The sequence below is a fragment of the Dipteris shenzhenensis genome, chromosome 4 (assembly GCF_047967505.1).
Source record: "Dipteris shenzhenensis isolate YYH24624 ecotype China chromosome 4, Dip_SZ_1.0, whole genome shotgun sequence".
NCBI lineage: Eukaryota > Viridiplantae > Streptophyta > Polypodiopsida > Gleicheniales > Dipteridaceae > Dipteris > Dipteris shenzhenensis.
The window spans coordinates 55,323,773-55,341,178 of NC_141599.1; the positions used below are offsets into that span (position 1 = coordinate 55,323,773).

General features: G+C 41.7%; 1 protein-coding gene across 1 annotated transcript; it reads right to left on the bottom strand.

Annotated features, from left to right (window-relative positions):
• Positions 1-8,698: 8,698 nt before the first annotated feature.
• LOC147903071 (pentatricopeptide repeat-containing protein At5g27110-like) lies at positions 8,699-14,834 on the bottom strand. The gene is made up of 2 exons (XM_087374162.1): positions 14,416-14,834; positions 8,699-14,172 (listed from the first exon to the last, which is right to left on the bottom strand). The coding sequence occupies exon 2, from the start codon at positions 13,586-13,588 to the stop codon at positions 11,114-11,116; it is 2,475 nt and encodes an 824-aa protein (XP_087230288.1). The 5' UTR covers positions 13,589-14,172; positions 14,416-14,834; the 3' UTR covers positions 8,699-11,113.
• Between the last annotated feature and the right edge of the window lie 2,572 nt (positions 14,835-17,406).

Below are 17,406 nucleotides of genomic sequence, written 5' to 3' on the forward strand. Positions count from 1 at the left end.
GATATTCTGAAAACAAGAAGCAAAAATGTGCAGAGGCATAAACCAAGACAACCTTACCCATTTAGAGCCAAATGTAAACTTCATGGCCATGCCCACATCCTTTGCAATCTTTTCCTTGTATGATTGCATTGTTCTTGTGTCCACCATACTGCAATCCATGTCTTCAAGTTGTGGTGTTGCAATGCATTGAAGATGGCCATAGCCTGATGCCATCCTTGGAGTAATGTACTTGGCATTATACCAATAGATATTTCTCTGTTTCAAAGCAGAGGACTTCTCTCCAGCATGCATTTGCCTTCCTAAATCTCATGAATGGCAATAAACTTATCTAAGAAGCACTCGACTGGTTCCCACTCCTCAAAGTCTGAAGGAAATACATTTGCTATGCACAAGTGCTATTTCAAAATACAATTTCAAACTGACTCATGACACTGGTTCTATTTCAAAATACAATTTCAAACTGACTCATTACACTTCAAAATCTTACACAAAATGCAAACTTACAATGTGATGGTATTGTCGATTGATTGATTACTTGACGGAGGAAGGTGCATGTCCTTCTCCATGTAGATACGGTTGCACCTTTGCAAGCAATCCTTTCTTCCCAAGCTTGAACTTCATGATGCAGCCCTTCCATTCATGCAACAGATCACCTCTTTTGCTCTTGGGAAGCTTATGTGGACCCTTGGCAAATCCTCTCATGACTATCCAATCATTCAAGCTATAGGTGCAAGGCACCCATTCACCTAGTGCATTTTTGCTCCTCTGGGACACAAAGTATATGGATGGTCTCCTCACCATGCTTGTACAGAGGTCACAACAGCAATAGTGGACTAGAAAGTGCAGCTTGGAGGGAGACAGCAGCTCCGATAGAGGGCGAGAGAGGGAGAAGATATAGAGGGTGCAACTGAAGGTTGAGAGAAGCTCCAAGAGGTGTTGTAGCTAGGAATGGAGGGAGAAAGAGTAGAGGGGTATGAGCAGCTGCTCCAGGAGGTGTTGTAGCTAGGAATGGAGGGAGAAAGAGTAGAGGGGGATGAGCAGCCACTACAGGAGGTACTGTAGCTAGGAATGGAGGAAGAAAGAGCAGAGGGAGATGAGCAGTTGCTGCTGTAGGAGGTGCTATAGCTAGGAATGGAGAGAGAATGAGTAGCTACTACAAGAGGTGCTGGAGAGGGAGAACACAGTGGACCAGAGTAGGAGGGGGTAGAGAAAATGCCAAATGAGTTCCCACGTTTGAAAAATAAAGGGAGAATGGAGCTGGACCAAAGAAGAGGAGGGGGCAGGTCTGTAACAAGCTGAGAGGGGGGAAAAATTCACCCAGAAGGGCCCACCGCCTATTGAATGACTTGTAGGTTTGTTTGGGGGAGGTGCATATGCGAGAAGGGTCAAGCATGGGTTAAGGGGGGGGGATGGTTTGAGTGGTCCCCAATGTAAGAGGAGTAGCCAATAGGGGCTGTTTGTAGGTCTGCCCACCCTCCCTCAACATGGCATTACCCCACAAAAAGGAGCACTCCCATTGGTACACCTCAAATACCTCACTAATTACCCTTGAAATTAGGAAATACTAATTAGGGGCCCTTTGGAGACCCCAATTCTCCCCTAATGATTGCGGAAAAGGATGTTGGCAACCTTGATGGATACACTTGGGAGAAGTATGAGGAGAGATATAGTACTCTCGACCTTGTCATGCACACTTACATAAATATATCTGTTGGCAATGAAAATTGGAAATTGAGCTACCTTGTAACTTGTTGAATTTAGAAACTATGTTATGGTTTTTACCATTGGGGAAATTAATAAGGAGTTATTCTCTTGGATTCTTGATTAGAAATGCAGCTAGAATTTATTCTCTTAGATTCTTGATTAGAAATGCAGCTAAAGTGATCAGATGGAGTTCTTTTTGCTTGCTGATTCTCTTTGCTGCATGCTTAAGCATTAACATAATTGTAAATGTAGTCATGATGAAACAATGGCTACCAGGGGCCTTTTGAAGCTCTGGCTAAAAATGGGGATTAGTGGAGATCTAGATTCCTTGAAATAGTAGGCAACACACACACACACATACTAGGAGTGAACACACTCACATACAAGCATACTAGACATGCATAGACACATATAGCTAAAATATAGAGAGAGTAAAATGCATCCTAGAGTTTATATAAATGTAAGTTGACAGGGTGCTAAGTATTGCCTTGGTAAACAAGTGATTGTGTGGGTGAACTTTAGAGCCTTATATGGATACTAGTCTAAATAAGATTTAGATGTATGCTATGAGCTAAAAGTTCTATTGGCATTCCAAAGAAATTTCCATGAGACCATGCCCCTTAAATGGAGGACCTAGATCTTGTTATAGTATCTATGGATATATGTATGTCACTAGAACTATGGTCAAAATCTTATGGTTAAAATCTACAGCTGTGGATAAGGCTAGCATTTATGATGATGTGGGGGATGATTAATAGATATAGCATGACACTTGAGACTTACGAAAACGGTAAATCTAATGATAAAATGTGGTGGAAGCTATTATAAGACATTGGAGTTTGTGCTACCTTACTAAATGACCTTGCCTTGCTAGATAGCAATATTTGTCCGCAAATCTACAGAACTCACGTATCGAGCTGGCACTGCCGTCAATGGTGCCACCATTCTACACACTGGCCACTCAGAATTTATTTGTAGCTATGGCAATTGGGTAGTTCATAGCTTCTTCTCCGGCTGCAATGGCTGTGAAGCCTTATGGAAATTGTTCCTTGACCACCATTGGAGCGCTGGCAGCTCAGAATTCATCCCAGCGGTGGAAGTTGTGAATCTCTCCTCTGCATGGCTCTTTTATTGACTCATGCCTTCCTTGTGAAGGAAAATTCTGCCGCTGCGAGTCGCTAGCAGTTGCATAGCAGCCTGCTCTACGCATCTTTTTCTGCTTGTAAAATTTCGAGACATCCCTTGATCGTAGACATTCATTTGCTTTGTGTTGAGTCATGATCTCTCTGATCACGTACCCACTTTCGTGAGAAGCGAGCGCTATTTTCCTTGCTTCACCTCTTGTGTTCCTCTCCTCCCTTCTCTTAGTTACTACCTGGCCAATTGGACTCTAATGTAAAGCGGAGGAATTGGATGTGCATCTTTTCTGGGAATCGTGCAAAAGCTAGCTTTGGCAACCGGTTTTTTCATGCCGTAATCTAAAGCATCTGCCATGAGCGCACCTTGGGCAAATTGATTTCACTGCTGCAGCCCTGCTTCATGTTGCATCGATGTACTTGAGCAACCTTTGACTGATTTCCGAGGTACTGAGCTTCTATTTGTCACAATTAAGCTTGCAAAGGGGGTACCAATGAAGCTCGGTCCCTGAGTGGCTTCATGTAGAATGTGTGGGTATGTTTGCACGACACTTGCTTCATCCAGGATGTATTAATTTTATTTCTCCATGGGTTAGACTTACTTGTTTGGAACAGTTTATTTTTAGTTGTGTCTTACGTAGTGGCTTCTAAGGAGATGGTTTTTATGAGCAAGGTAACTCTTGATCCTCGCTTGCTTTCGTTATTTCGCTTCTCTCTACCTTGACCAGTTTGCGTTGACTGTAGTTAGTCATTTTCTCTCATTTTTAGTGTCAAGTTGTCTGTTATACTATTATAATGTTATATACTTTAAGTATATATATACTATCGTTATATATAACATGGATAGTTATATTTGTACAGTTATCACTATCGCGAGTGTCTTTATGCTTACCCAAACTCAAAACACGCATATATATTTCGATTAATAGGACTTAGTAAGGCATTGTGCCACCTTTTTTTCCTTTGAAAACATTTATCTTGGATAATCATAATCATTATGTTGCGCCCCTAAAAAGGTTTCTTACGTTTGTTTCCATTTAATGGAAATTACTAGCTTAATTGTCCATCATTTAATTTCATTTATCCTTGAGAGGTTGTGTGTTTAATAATAATTATTCATGACAATTATAACAAGCGTGTGAGGGGTGCTTGGATACCTATCACCCACACAATAGTCATGATGTTCTAACACTGATTGTTGTCTGGTTGGCTGGCAGGTATATTTCCTCATGCCTCGAATAATGGTGGTTAAAGACATGGCTACTCGGGCTAAATTGATAAGGAGTTATTCTCTTGGATTCTCGATTAGAAATGCAGCTAGAATTTATTCTCTTGGATTCTTGAATGGAAATGCAGCTAAAGTGATCAGTGAATTCTTTTTGTTCGGTGATTCTCTTTACTACACCCTTAAGCATTAACATAAATGTAAATGTAGTCATCATGAAACAATGGCTGCCAAGGGCCTTTCGAAGCTCTGGCTAAGAATGTGGATTAGTGGAGATGTAGATTCCTTGAAATAGTAGACAACACACACACACACACACACACACACATTCACTTTTCTCCTACTTACATACACTCATGATGTGTGCACACACTTCCTCACCTATACTTAACACAAAACCCCCCATCCCCTTTCCCCCTTTTCCCCCCCACTTCCCCTTCCTTATCATCATTTATTTTTTAGTTTAAAATTTCCCACAATTCTTGCTATTTTTGTCCCTTATACTTACCTAGTCCCTAAGTCACTATGGGACACTATGGAATTTCTAAACCCCCTTAGCTAAACCTCAACGTTGCCAAACCCAAGCGTTTAATTTTTTCTAATTCTCCTGCCTCTTTTTCTTCTCTTTTGGTTTTCTTTCCCCTCTTATTTGTTAATGACCTATTTAATCTTTTTGCTAGGCCTTAATCCCTAATGTTTTCTTAAATATTCAACCCTAATTACTTGACCATCAAAGTATCAAGCACTTGTTTTCTCAACCCATTGTTTCTTCAAGGCAAATCAAATGGGCTGAATATATTCAATCCTTTGGGCAACCAAATATTGAATATCAACCAGGAAAGGAGAATTTAGTAGTTGCTGGTTTGAGTAGACGGCCCCAAGTTAATCATATTTCTATGATTAAGGAGAAATTATTAGGATTGATGGTTGAAGATTATCCTTTAGATGAGGACTTCATTGTAATTTATGGGAAGATTCAGTGTAACGAGGTCGAGGGTTTAGAGGCGTATTCTATCATGGATGGATACTTATTGTTGGGACGTGCCATATGTGTACCCAAAACATTTCGGTATCTAGTCATGATTGTGTTACATGCGAGTCCATATTCTAGACATAGAGGCATTAGAGGAACCATTGATAATATTGAGAGGTACTTCCATTGGCCTAAATTTCACAAAGAAGTTTCAGCCTTCGTTCAACAATGTGACGTACATCAAGGCATTAAATCTGACACAAGTAATACTGCTGGTCTTTTGCAACCTTCGCCTATTTCCTCGGAAAGGCGAGAACACATTACAATGGATTTTGTGTCAGGTTTCCCCAGGGTTGGTCAGTTTGAGCAGATTTTCACTGTTATAGATAGGCTGAGTAAACAGGCTCATTTTATTCCTTGTAAAAAGGAGTTTTCTTCTCTTGAAACAGCAAGGTTAATTATTAGGGAAATCTTTAGGTTACATGGGTTACCAAAATGTATTGTATCCGATAATGATGGCCGTTTTATTAGCAACTTTTGGACAACCCTATTAGAGAATCTTGGAACCAAATTGAAATTTACTACAGCCTTCCATCCTCAAGGACCTCAAGGAGATGGACAAAGTGAGAATTCCAATCAAACCATAATTACTTTACTTTGAGCTTATAGAAGATGGACATAATTCTTACCTATGTTAGAGTTTGCTTATAATAACACTGTACACACTTCCACCAAGAAAGCCCAATTTGAAATCATGTATGGGCAATGTTTACGCACTCCAGTGACACACTTGGGGGAGTGAATTTTGCTGTTGACCAGTTTGCTGAGGATATGTCATAGGTTATTGAGCAGGTAAAAGAATAGGCCCAGGTTCAACAATCCAAGGCAGCCCGAATAAGAAAAGAACTTTATTACAAGGAGGATGACTAGGTTTTACTGAAAATTTATAAAACAAGAATGAAGTCAGTGAGAGGAAGTACAAAACATGTCAAGTAGCACCGAAGTTTGATGGTCCATTTCGGATTTCAACAGCTTTATATCCAGAAGAAGGATCCAGAGCGTATGAGTTGAAATTACCTGCCCACTGGCATATGAAGAATATCTTTCATATGAGCAATTTGAAGAGATACCATGGCAATACTTCTGCTTGGCCGAGACTAGAAAAACTCAAAAGGTAGATGAGTTCATCCAGAGCCTTTGGCCTAAGGCTTATGTACTTAAACCCGAGGAAAAGGATGACCTGGCATCCAAAAAAGGCCAAACGTATGCAAGATATACCATAGGGAATGGTATGTTTAAAAGAAATAGCAAGATAGTAATACCTAATTAGAATGATCTCAGGCAGAGAGTCATTCAACAGTGCCATGATAGCCTTGTGCAGGACATTCAGGAGTCGAGAAGACGTATGATCTCGTGAAACAAGATTTCTTTTGGCATGAAGAAACATATTCATGAATATGTGGCATCTTGTTTTTCGTGTCAAGTGAGTAAGGTAGAGTGGGTGAAGCTACCAGGACTTTTACAACCCTTGCAAATACCACTAGGTAGGTGGGAGAGCATTTCCATGGACTTTATAGTTGGTCTGCCTACGATGCAAGGTGGATATGATTCTATCCTTGTAGTGGTTGATCCTCTTACCAAGATGGCTCACTTCATTTCGACTAGAGATTCTATTTGTGCCCCGCAAGTGGCGGAGTTGTTTATTAAACATATATTTCGTCTGCATGGATTACCCAAATCCATAGTGTCAGATAGGGATGTTAAATTTACCAGTCATTTTTGGATTGCAGTATTTGAGGCACTAAGGCCTGAGTTGGGAATGAGTAGTGGGGATCATCCAAAAACGGATGGTCAGATGGAAATAGTCAATTAGACTTTAGAGGATATGCTTAGAGCATATGTTTTATTGAGGCAATATACATGGGACAAGTGGTTGCCACAGTTAGAATTTGCCTACAATGATAGAAAACATTCCTCTACAAGGATGAGTCCATTCGAGCTGAACTATGGTTATAGACCAACAAATCCAACTACGGTTGGAATACCTCAGAAAGTGCCTAGTGCCGTGAACTATGTAGTTCAGATACGGGAGATGCTAGCACTTGCGAGAGCTAACATCCGTCAGGCTATGGATAGAGCTAAGGCATATGTGGATGAAAACACATCTGTTAGGGAATTTAAGGAAGGAGAAAAAGCTTTTCTCAAAATTCCTTCACACTTCAACTCTTTGACTGCAGGAGTGTGATAAGTTATCACCCTAATATTGTGGGCCGTGGTTAATTCTAAAAAGAATAGGCAAGGTAGCCTATAAATTAGAATTACCATGGGGTTGTAGTGCTTCATGTTTCTCGTTTAAAGAAGTTTTTGCACCCAAGTGACTCACTATTTGAGGGTGTTGTTTTGTGTCAGGAGATAGAGGATAATGCAAGGCACAAAACCAACAAGAATCCTAGACCGAGGAACAATGCAAGTATGCAATCGGAAGATACCCACGATGTTGGTTGCATGGCATGGTCTACCTCTATCTGAGGCTACTTGGGAATCCATATACCAGATGCGAAGAGTATTCTCAGATTTTATCATCGAGGACGCTAATACCTAAAGAGGGAAGGAATGTTATGCTCAAGTTGAGGTAGCATGACCTCGGAAGGGTCAATAGACATTTTCTTTTAGAGGACCGACTTTTATATTGTATTTTGTTGTGTTTCAAGTAAACAGTTAAAAGAATCAATGTCAAGGTCCTCGGTGAGGGCGACATGGCACATACTAGACAAATCTAAGGTCGAGGACCTAGGTGCACCTAAATGTGTAAATTGCCAAGGGGCAAATGGAATTAATGTCATCCCAAGAGAGGCATAAAAAAAGGGTGCATGGTAGGGACTTCCAATCAGGACATGTGGCATCCAGATTCGTCTAGGAAGATGAGGGCTTTGGAAAAGCTAGCTGGTGTGAATTTATAAATAATGATTTAAGCAGGCTTTACCAAAGGTTGGCTGGGTGGAAAGATAGTGTGCATATGCCAGTGATTTGACAGGAAGACTTGCTGTTAGCAATTTAGTCGTTTCACTTGCACTCATTGCAAACCTTTTCTTTTGATCAACGCATATCTCCTGAATTGAAGTTGCCTTTCTTTCTTTGAGCAAAGGCCTCCATCTTCTATCGTCTCTCAAAACAAATCTTTGGAGTAAGCTACCTGGCTTTGCCAACAAGGATGTTCACCTCCTTGGCTTTAACACCATGTTGGGAAGCACACCTATGCTTCTTGGGAACGTAGCATAGCTAAATACAATGTGTAGATACAATACTAGGTGCACCTAAATGTGTAAATTGCCAAGGGGCAAATGGAATTAATGTTATCCCAAGAGAGGCATAAAAAAAGGGTGCATGGTAGGGGCTTCCAATTAGGACATTCAGATTCATCTAGGGAGATGAGGGCTTTGGAAAAGCTAGCTGGTGTGAATTTATAAATAATGATTTGAGCAGGCTTTACCAAAGGTTGGCTGGGTGGAAAGATAGTGTGCATATGCCAGTGATTTGACAGGAAGACTTGGTGTTAGCAGTTTAGTCGTATCACTTGCACTCATTGCAAACCTTTTCTTTTGATCAACGCATATCTCCTGAATTGAAGTTGCCTTTGTTTCTTTGAGCAAAGGCCTCCATCTTCTATCGTCTCTCAAAACAAATCTTTGGAGTAAGCTACATGGCTTTGCCAACAAGGATGTTCACCACCTTGGCTTTAACACCATGTTGGGAAGCACACCTATGCTTGTTTGGAACGTAGCATAGCTAAATACAATGTGTAGATATAACTATGTCCGTGCATCACCAACTGAGAAAGCAAGGCATCTAATTCGGAAAATGTGCCATGGTACAATATCACGCTTCCGAGCACATGGAAGAAGAGAGTAGAGAGCACTTTCAGATCTGAGACAAAATACACAGATGTACAGCCAGGATAGATCTCATCTGTAGAATAGAAATCCATACACAAGACGTCCCAAAAGTGTACAAACACCTGCAGCAAACATACGCTGAGTTTGGCACCCACATGAGCTCTGTTTGCTGAACCCTTTGCCATAGAACCCTCCTGGATCACCAACTGCGTCTCCATAGGCCTCAGTAACACGTTGTAGGTATGTGCACTGCAGAGCCAAATACTGGCTGAGTGAAGCACCTGCACTGAACGAACAATTGCCTCCACAATGGGCCTTGTATAGGAAGCTTGGTAGCCCTCTGACTGGCTAACCCAATCAACCAATCAGCCATCAGGTCTAACCTGACCTGCCAGAGATTGGGCCGACCCAGTATGTGCTGTTGCTGCCCAACTTTGCCACATGGCATCCTGCCAGTGATCTGTCTCTGTCTGCAGCGCCGCAGACCTGTTCTGCCCATCCGCCGACCTATCAATCTGTTCCAGACTGCTGACCTGTCAGGTCCCTTCCTGAGCCTGTTACAAGCTCTGCATTGTAGCCACCTTTTGCTGGCTGCATGCCAGACCATCTGCCCACTGCGGACCTGCACAGCCGCCCATGTGGCTTCAGCTTTGCACCAGTTTCTAGAGGGCTGCCCACATTGCAGCCTGTTCACTAAACATATGGCAGTCTTGTCTTCATCACTCCTCCTACCTGTGCCCATATGGTACAAACGACACCCAATATTCTGCAGGTGTCAAGCCCCATTGCTCTCTCATTTCGAGGCTCATAGGTGGGGCATTGACCCTATATTTCCAACATGATAGGCTGCTTTTCCTTGGTCAACAAAGGTGCTGATCATATGCGCGTGAAGCTGAGCAAAGAGGCATGGCATAAGGACGTCCACATACAATAGCTACAACTGTGAGCTGGATTATCTGTGTGTGCGCCTTCTCTATGTGGGTGTGCATACTTGATGCAAAGCATTGCCACTCTCAATTGCCTTGACTTGGGGCTGTGTAAATGAAGCTGAAAGCAGCAGAGGATGGGCAGCTGCCAAAAGAAAACAATCTGATATCAATGAAAGGAAGAGCATATCTAGAAGGGATGGAGAGTGAGAAACAAAGGAAGAGAGAGAGAGGGATTAATGTCTTCGGAAGGCCTCACAGTCCGTCTCCGTAGACCGCCCATTTTCCTGCTTTACTTGCATCCTTCACTTTAGTGATTTGAATATTCCTTTGAGCTGGGTCAGAGACTCAGAGTGAGCTCCTCAGATATCCATATCCGAGAATGTTAACCCTTCCTGCCCTCTCTCTGAAATAAACCTTGCACTTGTGTTCCCTTTTGAGTGATACAACTGATGTCATTTTCATCCCGTTCAACTTGTGGTATCCCCTTCTTGAGGCATGTGACTTTTTCATCTTCTGTGTACCCCTCCTCGTCGTTAAGGCAGCCATCTTGCAGCCCACCAATGCATAGGATCCTCTTATTTTGTAGCATGGCTTCCTGCTCTTATACTTCAGCATAAAGATCTGCTTTATTTATTTTGTTGTTAGCCTCAATGGCCATCTCTTTCTTGGCTGAGCTGACTTAAGTGGTGATCATCTCCTTGACCGTGGAGACAAGCATTGGTGCTGGTGGAGATGTATTGCATTTGTCAATGACCTCTGGAACGATTTCCTGCTTGCCATTACTCACCATCTCCTTCACTTTTCTCCTAAGGGCTGCAAGCTGAAGCCTGAGCTCTCTTACTTCTTGCTTCAGTAGTAGATTTGCTCCTGTGGGTCTGAGCTGATTCTCCGCTCGAAAGTCAATGCATAGGGGCTGGGTGTCGACAGGGCTGCAATCGCAGAGTACGAGAACTACTAATTGGGGTCGTCTTCATCTTAGGAAACTCCATAATAGCCTGTGTAAAACTGAAAACCCCTCAGCTGAGACTAACCCCCAAGTTGGGCCAAGGGTTCAGTAGTTTCCCTTGATAATGTATGCCTGTATTCAGAAGCTTGTGTGGCAATAATTCTAGCCACATAATGAAACTTGCACAGGATGCATGTACTACATAAGCAATCCGTGCATCTTAAGCTTCCGCATGATGCAGCGAGTACACCTTCAGATGCAGTGAGAAGCCCAACGACGTATGACAAACAATTCTTCCTTTCCCTTGTCAAAAGTATCTCTCCCATTCCAAGTCCACCTGTGGTGCATATCCTTCCTGCTTCAGTGACCTTACTAATCTCTTCCAGTCAGCATGAATTTTCTCAGTCAAGGACGGGGCCTTGTCACCCACAACAAACTCATGCACTCTTTTTTCAACCTCGATCCAGGCCCTCCCAGGCATCTTTAATGCACTGGCAGATTTTCTCATCTGATGTACTTTGTGGGCATCCTTCCACATGTCAGCATCAGCATAAATGTTGGCCATTAAAACATACCCAGCAGCAAAGCTCGGATCCACAGATACTATCTTATCAAAGTATTTCTGCCCTATCTCCACGTTGCCATAGGTTCTGCATGCGGTTAGCAAAGATATGCATCCAATAATATTATTGCCCCAGTTGGGCATACTTTTGAGTAACTGTTCTGCCTCCTTCAAATGTCCTGCCCCACCAAGAAGGTCAACCATGCAGGTGTAATGCTCCACACTGGGTCTAATGCCATGAATCTCTGTCATAGATTTAAAATAGCGGTCGCCCTCCCCCACTCTGCCTGCCTGATTGCAGGCCAAGAGGAGACTCGTATAAATCACACTGTTTGGTTTTAAGCCTTCTTGTTGCATAGCTTCAAGACATCGTCCAACTAACCTCCAGTTGCCATGCTGAGCATAACCTGCAATCATGGTGCCCCATGTCACAACATCTCGAATAGGCAATTCCTCAAATACTTTGCAAGCCCTCTCAAGACACCAACATTTTGCATACATTTCAATTAGAGCATTCCCCAGAGCCGTCTCTCTTTCAAAACCACCTCTGGCAATCTGTTTGTGTATGAGCTTGCCCTGCTTTAAGGCTCCTATGCTCCCACATGCTTTCAAAATGCATAAAAATGAAACTCGATCTGGCTTTATGCCCTCCTGTTGCATTCTGTCAAACAGTTCAAGAGCAAGAAGACCATCTCCATGGTGGGCATATCCTGCAATCATTGCACTCCATGACACCACACTTTGATGCTGCAAGTTGTCAAACAGTTTACGTGCATCTTCCAGGCTCCCACATTTTGAATACATGTCAAGCAATGTGTTATCAATGCCCTCATCTGATTCATATCCACTTCTAACAATCTGGTCATGTGCTTGCCTTCCCTGCCTTAGGATTCGCATATCGGTAAATGCTTTCAAAATGCACAGATAGGTCTTGGCGGGTATGATGCACTCTTGTTGCATTCTCTGATAGAGTTCAAGAGCAACAGGGCTACACCCATGCTGAACATATCCAGCAATCATCGCACCCCAGGAAACAACATTTCGATTTGGCAATTTGTCAAACACTTCACGCGCATCTACCAAGCTCCCACATTTCACATACATATCAGTAAGGGTACTCCCAATCGCAATATCTGAGGAAAGTCCACCTTTAATTATCTGATGATGTAATAGCCGGCCCTGCTCTATGGCTCCAATGCTGCCACATGCCTTTAAGATGCACAAGAATACGACTTTGTTTGGCTTCATATGCTTGCATTCCATTTCCTCGAAAAGTTCGAGAGCAGAAAGACCATGGCCATGATCAGCAAATCCAGCAATCATTGCACCCCATGATACCACACTTTTATTTTGCAACAAATCAAACACTGTGCGAGCATCTTCCAAACTCCCACATTTGGCATACATGTCACAGAGGGTATTTCCAACAATCACGTCTGAATCAATTCCACTTCTGACTATCTGAACATGCAAGAGCTTGACCAGCTCTAAGGAGCCTATGCAGCCACATGCTTTCAAGGCTGACACAAACATGACCTTATCTGGCTTTGTGCCCATTTGTTGCATTTCCTCGAGGAGTTCAAGAGCAGAAAAACCACAGCCATCCTGGACATATGCTGACAACATTGCACTCCATGACACTAAATCTCTTTTTGGCGACTCATCAAACACTTTACGTGCCTCCTCTAGGCTCCCACACTTTGCATACATGTCAACTAAACTGCTGCTGATAACCATATCTGATGCATGCCCCTTTCTGATGACATCATCGTGTATGAGCTGGCCCTGCCCCAGGTCTCGTATATTACCACATGCTTTCAAAATGCATGTGATTACAAATCTATTTGGCCTTACCCATTCCTCTTGCATCCTATGATACAAGTCGAGAGCCCTTCTACTTTCTCCATGCATAACGTGTGCTGATGTGATTGCATGCCACGTATAAATGCTCGGTTTTGTAACCATAGAGAATATTATATTTGCTTCCAACAAACTCCCACAGTTAGCAAACAGGCGAATAAAGTAATCCCCCATCATGGGCACTGCATCCACTCGGTTGCTAACCATGATGGAATGTAGTCGCCTGGCAGCTATCAAGTCTTTCTTGCTGGTCAATTCTTGCAGAAGACAGCACATGGTGTGGTTTGACATAAGAGTCCCGCTTTTGAACATGAGATCCACGCCCTGAAATGCCTCATCGAGCTGCTTCAATTTACACATGTTGCTGAGTTAAGCCTTGATAGGACAGTTCTTGGTAAAACCACGGCACTACATTCTTTCGGGTCCTAACTATTTTCTATGCCTTAGCTCCATCTTCAAAAATTGTCGTGTTCCTTAGAAACATGATACATCGCAAGGCGTTGGCATCCTTCTCCATGTGTTCTTTTCTCCAGGAGGTCTAATCTCATGCAGAATTGGATAATGATTCCATCTTGCCTTGCAGCTACAGGATGATGATTGCATATTGCCTATATGTACTTTCTTCCAAGGAATTCGTACATGCGGAAAATACACATCCACGAGGGCTTTTGTGCGGTTTTTACATGGCTTACTGCCTTGATCATTCCACACAACCCCTCCAAGGTATTTGTTAGTAAAGGTGTTTCTAGAGTCGCCATAAATTCGCACCAGATTTACTGCTTGCTCCATCTTCTAAGACTAGCAGGAAACAAAACCTGTAGGGTAAAGGAGCCAATAAAACGGGTTGCGCGCTTAGGCCAAAGTCGCTTCCACCCACATCCAAGGCAAAAGCATGCCCGCACCAATTGCTGTCCACAAATCCCACACCGACCGTTCTTTCCCACCTGCAGAGGCGCATCCACTAATCATCCACCCTGCAAGCAACCAATCCGTGTCGGAACTGGATCCCTGAAGGTATCCCACCCTCTCTTCCACGTCAAAGTTGTGGGGAGACCCAGGAGACATAGCAACATCCTTGCCTGACCGATTTCCTTGCGCCAAGCCATACTCTAATACAAACATTCCCCACAACCCAACATTCCATTACTTACACAGTACGAGCGGAAATCCAACATTCCATTACTTACACAGTACCAGTGGAAATCCGTAGCTGACACATTAATCATTTAACACGTATCCACTCTCCCAGTATTGAAAAATTGCACACCGATCCAAGCAACGCCAAGAACACTCAAAGCGGATCAATCCAAGTAGAGCTGCATCACAACCAATCTCACACACAATTTGTACTTGGAAGGACTACACCCCCTACAGATATCATGTAAGGCCAATCAAATCCAAAGTGACAATCCCTAACCACTGTATATTACAGCACTCACTGAGCACGGAAGCAAGTGCCCTTTAACTCCTTTAATGATCATTTGTCCTTTTGGGAAGCAGCTTAGAGAGTAGAGCGATCGGAAGGATTTCACCAGTGGGTCTTGAGCAGGTAACAAGGGTAGAAGCATTTGTAGGTTCATGTCAAGTTTCCCCTTCTATGCACATCTTTGAAGTCCCAACTTCTAGGGAAAATCTCTCCATCTTTGAACTCCTTCGGATGATGCATTTTCGTGAGCAGTGATGTCAAACATATCAGCTCCATGGAATTGAGATCATAGAAACTTATATTCCAAAGTCCAAAATTGATTACATGATCAATCCAAGTTCCATTTTAAGGTAATAGTTATTGCTCTATGACAAAAGAAGGAACTCTAAAGTATAGCGAGTGAGTAATGAATGAATTAATGAAGACATACCAATGACTCACATATTTAGAGAGCTATCAGTGACAATAAGCAGGTCTCTCGGGGTTAAGTAGAAGTTACCCAGTTTGAAGTAACCTTTGGGTGCAGAAATTGTTTTTAAATTTCTTTTGGACAGAGCCTTAATTGATAGAGCGTCATAGCCAAAGGGAGTGTTGTTGTATTGATTGTTGATCTCTTCTAGATGATGGACCTTCAATGAATTTTTCCTAAAGGGAAAAAAAGAGCCAAAAAAAAAAAGAACATGAGACACGACACTGGGTCCATCAGGACCCGATCCTCCCTATTGTACAAATGTCAAGGGTAGTGTTTTATTATTGCCTTGGTGACGTGCAAAGATTTTCGCCTTTTGGGAATTAAAGCCAATGAATACATGAATAAGATCTCATAACTCATCCTTGGTTGCAACCTAAATAATATTATGTCATTGACTACAATCATATGAAATGTCATCCTTCAACCTTGTATCCAACTCGGCTATCTTTACTACTGATTCCAAATCTTTACCTCCCATCAAGAACATGCATCAAAAGAGAGGAATGTTGTAAGAAATCAGATTGAAGCAACATCAAGAATATTGCCAAGAAGTCTTGTGAATAGATAGGACACTAGCGTATTACTTGAATGTCTGTAGTCATATTCATATTGCAATTTGAGAAATCAATAATTTTCATGTACCAGTTATATAGGTTTCTTTGGCGTTGTGCAAGTATGAAAATATACATTAAAAATAGAAGGAAAAAATTCCACTATTTGGATGGAGGTAGAAGAAGAAGCTTTCTCAGTCAAAAGATTGACAGAATAAACAGTAGCTAATACCTGGAATGGCAAGAACCGTGGGTTGGATGAGATGGCCACCGCACATTATCAATATGTAAGTTTGCAAGATAACTGGCATAATAGCTTTTTTGTTTGGCAATATATAGTTTTGACATAAACACCAAAGCACACAGCAGGGGGGGCATATTGACATGAATTGATTTAGAAACACAACTGCTACTCTTAATTTGATCTAGAACCTTTATCAATCGTAAATCTTAAACAACATTTTTGCAAATTCACAACAAAGAGTATACATGATCATATGACATATAGCTGAATCGTGGAAAAATGTACAAGTGCTTCTTATAAGTGCAAGTTTATATTTTTGTAAATGGCTTAGTCAAATACAAAGATAGACCATTGGCTACAACATTAGCCAAATGTACCAATCTAGAATTACAAATCATTTGCAAAGATAACAATAGTTGGCATCATCTAACCAAGCTATTTACAAGCTACCTTCAAGGCCCAAAGAATGGTGGATATTGTTTACCATATATGTTTTCATGTAAGCAATTGTAACACCTCATTCGATAGCCTTGCAATTCTTTGTTTAATAGCCTACCTATTTGTAGGCTCCAATTGTGGATCTGAGCTTATAAATCTAATGACATTTTTTACTTCATTTATTTCAACATAGTCTGCAAAAAAGACTTAAAGGAACAAGTTGAAATGGATCCTCACCACAATTAGTTACTAACAACTCTTCTTTTTTCCACAACTAATAGTTTCCCAAGTAATCTAAGTTTAGATTTTCGTTCAAAGGGGGGACATATTTGACATAAACACCAAAACACACAGCAGGGGGACATATTGACATGAATTGATTCAAAAATACACCTACTACTCTTAATTTGATCTAGAACCTTTATCAACCGTAAATCTCAGACAACAATTTCGCAAATTCATGACAAAGAGTATACATGATCATATGACATAAGTTGAATTTTGGAAGAATGTACGAGTGCTTCTTACAAGTGCAAGTTTATATCTATAATATACTAAGGAGACTAAACGGTTATGACCATCAAAACAAAATTGACTGTTAGATTTAATTGGAGCAATGCGCTCCATTGGATGCAAATCATGTGGATTGAGGCATCCATTTTTTCTCCCGTAGCAGTGCAGATCCTTAACTGAATTCTTCCTAATGTATGATTCTATCTCCTAATAAGGAAAGTTGGATCGTTTTACATCTCCCTCCCTCTCTCAAAATGATGGAAGCTTTCATGATTTTTGTATCCTTTACTCAGGTGCAGTTATTAGTCAAATAAACAACGACAAGGTCAGTCGTCGTGGCTTCCACAATTCAGATTAATGATCATTGACTCCGTATCAGCACAAAACCTCAAGAGCCCCATTGAATTTGTGTTTATACTACTTGAAGACCCTCCAAGAAACTAAAGTGTTAATTTCATGTTGATTAAGTCTGGCTGTTGCTGCAGACCTCCATCTGAGTAAGAAGTTTCCCATTGCTACATCAACGCTTTAACT

Bases quoted from the DNA above. Each gene is read 5' to 3' on its own strand.
- LOC147903071 (XM_087374162.1), bottom strand. From the start codon at position 13,588: ATGTGTAAATTGAAGCAGCTCGATGAGGCATTTCAGGGCGTGGATCTC.